Below are 3,752 nucleotides of genomic sequence, written 5' to 3'. Positions count from 1 at the left end.
TTACTTTTTTCTTGAGGTTTTTGGCCTGGCGGGACCGGTAGTCCTGTTTTCGATTTTTCTTTTGCTTAGGTTATTTTTTGCCTTTAGTCCGGTACCAGTAGGGGCTTCGACGGCCCTGTATAGGGTTGGCCCCCTGCTGTACCGTTTTATTCTGTTTGATCGGCCTGCCAGGTCCTACTTTCTGTTGTTACTTTGGGTTTCTTTTTTTTACTTTTGGGGCACGGGATTTGAGGGCCGTTAACTATTTTTCTCTTCGCAGAACATCTGAAGAAGCCGAACCAAGAACAACTAAAACGGAGAGAATTTATTAATAAAATATCTTTTTTTGAACCCACATTTTTTGTCTCGTGTCCTCAAATATGTTGTGTCCTTGGTGGGCGTAACACCATACAAACCGAAAACACAAAGAGATTTTTAATGGTCCAGAACTCTGGGACTATTTTCTAATTTCATTTTTGGCATGTTTATAAATTATCTGAAAAAACAAACAAACCACAAACACACTTTTAAGCTGTTTTTCAATTCAGGCTTAATTGTTAAAGTAATTTTTCATGAACTTTTTTTTTTTTTGCACCTTTCAATGGGTATTCACTGGTATCTGGGTAGTTCTTAACACACAATGTCAAAAGCATGGCAGATCTGCTTCTGGTAATGCTCTTTGCAATGACTGTATTGACAAGATGCAAAATGCCAGATTAACTATTGGTGTCTCTTAATAATTGGAAAAATGTGTCAGCAAATTTAATACTATATTGTATAATTAAAAAAATCTGGATTTTTGCTTTTCCTCTTTATATGACTTTCTAGAAAATATGTTTTTACACTGTGAAATTAAGAGTATGCTCTAAATAGTTCAAGGCTCCTTTTGTGTGACAGTGCATTGATGCCATTTTACAAAGAGCTTATAGTTCTTACGTTTTTCATGTTTTCTGTTTTACTGACTTAAGGGTTTATAAAATGCAATGGACCAACACCCAAACCCTCCCTTCTTTTTCCGTAAAATTCTCAACTTTTTACCTTGACTGCTGTTAGTTGTGAACCTCTTGCTACCACCCTTCATTATTTTCTATTAATATGCTTTAACCCTGCACTCTATGCAGCTATAGTTACTGAACAATGGTTTTTCTGGTAATTCAACTGTCTTATAAATCTTTGTACTTATCCTCTGTGAACCTTTCAGAGAAGCTGAGTATTATAATTTCATTATCTATAACCCATAAGAATTTAAAACGATTAACAGCAATAAATATTTGAAATACATCCCTCTGTGCAATAAATGTATACCATGATATGCATTTTTTCAAATTTAGATTAACTTTTCAGTGTTATTAAATATGTTGCCATGTACCAACTTTTATTCTTTTATTATGTTTTTTTTTATTGCCGTTATCCCTTTTTATTGCAATACTAAAAATGTTTTACAGTTTACATTAACCTTAGTTGTCACGGATATTTCCGTATGTATCTTTTAGCTCAATTCCTTTTATCAACTGAGAGGGATGATATTTAATAAGAACGCAGGTTGAAGTGAAGCATTGAAAAAAAAATACTTCAGACGAGTTCATCAAATTAAATCCAACCCATTTTGTGCGAAAGGAACACTTTAAAATGAAGTCAATGAACCATTATTATTAAATGTGCAGAAAATGCAGCTTTCACAAGTCATTGGGGAATAATTGCCCAACAGCTCAGCAGTAATGGACAAAGTTATGGAACAAAAGTGGTTTAGTCAAAAAGACTGACCCTGGATCATGAGCTCGTTAATTTTTTTTCTATAGCTGTGCAACACTATGAAATAGATATGAGCATAATTTGTTGTTGAGATCTTTTTATGGAGCGATGTATTGAAAGTGGATGCATTTAATCAAAATGTATTCTGTAGAATGTCCATGAAGATGCTAAGGTTGTTTGGTGAATGGAGCATTGTAAGTTTTTGCACCTTTAAAGTTACGACCTATATTTGCTGCAACCCTGTAAGCAGCTTCATCATTAGGCTAAATTTAAATAGAAAAGAAACAAGAACTTTCAAATTAATGAAAAAAAACTAAAACATTTTATTGTAAAAATATGGGAGAAAAACATTTTGGCTCCTGTTTCAATTGCAGGAAAACATGTCATACTTTGATGTTGCTGATAACAATTTTTGTGCAATCTTAGATCTTGGTGCTTTCAGTACGAGGACCAGGGGTGGAGTGTCTGTGCGTGAAGGCCAAGGTGTTGTGCTGATGTGTACCCCCCCTCCTCATTCACCAGGTAAGACACGTTTTATAATTATTCCCTTAGCAGTAAGCTAAGTTTTCCAACATTGTTGAATGGCTTTTTTAAAGCAGTTTGATCATTATGCCTTTTGTATGATGAACTAGGATTCTTTTCGGCTGCACAAAGACAGAATACAGACTTTCACTTTATGCTTTGGGGATCGTTAGAAGCATAGTAAGATGTTACAAACAGGAGCCAATTATTTGGAAAAGACAAATCTTATGCCTCACACATATCAGCCCACAGTTTTCTTCTGTTTCATGCCATGCAAACAATGAGACTTTCAGATTCTCTGTTTTACAGAATCATAGCATGCTTTCCTAATGGCAGAAATATTTGCAGAGAACTAAAGCCCTTTGCAAAAAAAAATATAAAAATATTGCATTAAATTGTATGTTAATACTATCTGATGGGTTAAACTGTATTTGTTGATATTCTAAATTCACTTAAATTTGAGTAAAGACATTTATCTCTTTTTGTTAGTAAAACATCAAGTTTTCAACTACCGATCACACAAATTTGCCTAGATTTCTATTTATTTGTCGACGGTTGCACCTGTGATTGACATCTGATAGATATCTGACATGGTGCACAGTTTAATGAGGGGACAGAGGCGTGATGGAAATATAGATTTTCTGCCGTCTTTAGTTTGTTGCAGCCTTGCTGCTGTAAACTTTAATTGATCCAGGTATCAGTCACAGTGACAGAGTGTAAAACATTCATGTTGTGCCGCATTAAGTTTGACCCATGGATCAAAATGCTCATCCACAAACTCGCACCCGGAAGCAGCATAAAATCGGTAGAGCACAGTGGCTGATCAGTGCAGGTCTTTCTTTTAGCTTAACAAAGCTAAAAAACAACTAATAATATCAAAGGATTATCCATAAAGCCTATCAGCAGCACCAATTATCTCTTAATGCTTTGTTTCTCTCCAATGATCCTATAATTGTGTGCACCTCTCCCAATAGCATGTAGCATTAGCAAATTCTCATTTATCACATACATTTAACAGAAAAGAAGAAAACAATCATATCAAGTCAGTTTGTTTATATTTTTGTTCTTATTTTGGCTGTCTGCATAAATTTATAAATGTGATTCACAGTCAAGTCGCATTACAACACCAAATCTGGGATTTTGAATAATTATTTTTGTGACAGACCAACACAAACTAGCAAAAAATTGTCACCTCCAAGGCAAATGACAAACATTGTGAATTATTTCTACTAATAAAAGCCTAAGATGTGTGCTAAGCATAGCAATTTAACCCTTTTTTAATTGTTTACCCCTAAATGCGTCTAGAAAGCGACCAAATGCCTATAGAAATCGCCTAATTAGTAAACAGAGACCATCTGTTTGTAATTCAATCTCAATATAAATCCAGCTGTTCTATGACTGCCCTGAAGGTTATAGAACATTAGTTAAAAAAAAAAGAAAACTGCTTCACCAAGACCAAGAAGCACAGCCGACAGGCTACAGTAGTAATGGTTTTAGAG

The 3,752-nt window shown here is 34.6% G+C and overlaps 1 protein-coding gene across 1 annotated transcript in view; it reads left to right on the top strand.

Moving 5' to 3' along the window:
- Positions 1 to 2,253, top strand: part of LOC107101345 (contactin-5-like) — a gene marked incomplete at its 3' end in the record, with an annotated part of 115,673 nt that extends 113,420 nt beyond the window's left edge. Inside the window, exon 6 of the mRNA XM_015400226.1 lies at positions 2,158 to 2,253. Within this exon, the coding sequence (XP_015255712.1) occupies positions 2,158 to 2,253 (96 nt within the window). The remainder of the gene's footprint in view (positions 1 to 2,157) is intronic.
- Positions 2,254 to 3,752: the final 1,499 nt, after the last annotated feature.

Source organism: Cyprinodon variegatus, unplaced genomic scaffold, assembly GCF_000732505.1.
Source record: "Cyprinodon variegatus isolate N-32 unplaced genomic scaffold, C_variegatus-1.0 Scaffold1084, whole genome shotgun sequence".
NCBI lineage: Eukaryota > Metazoa > Chordata > Actinopteri > Cyprinodontiformes > Cyprinodontidae > Cyprinodon > Cyprinodon variegatus.
Note: the sequence above shows the minus strand (reverse complement) of the source record. Positions and strands in the feature narration are given on the sequence as shown.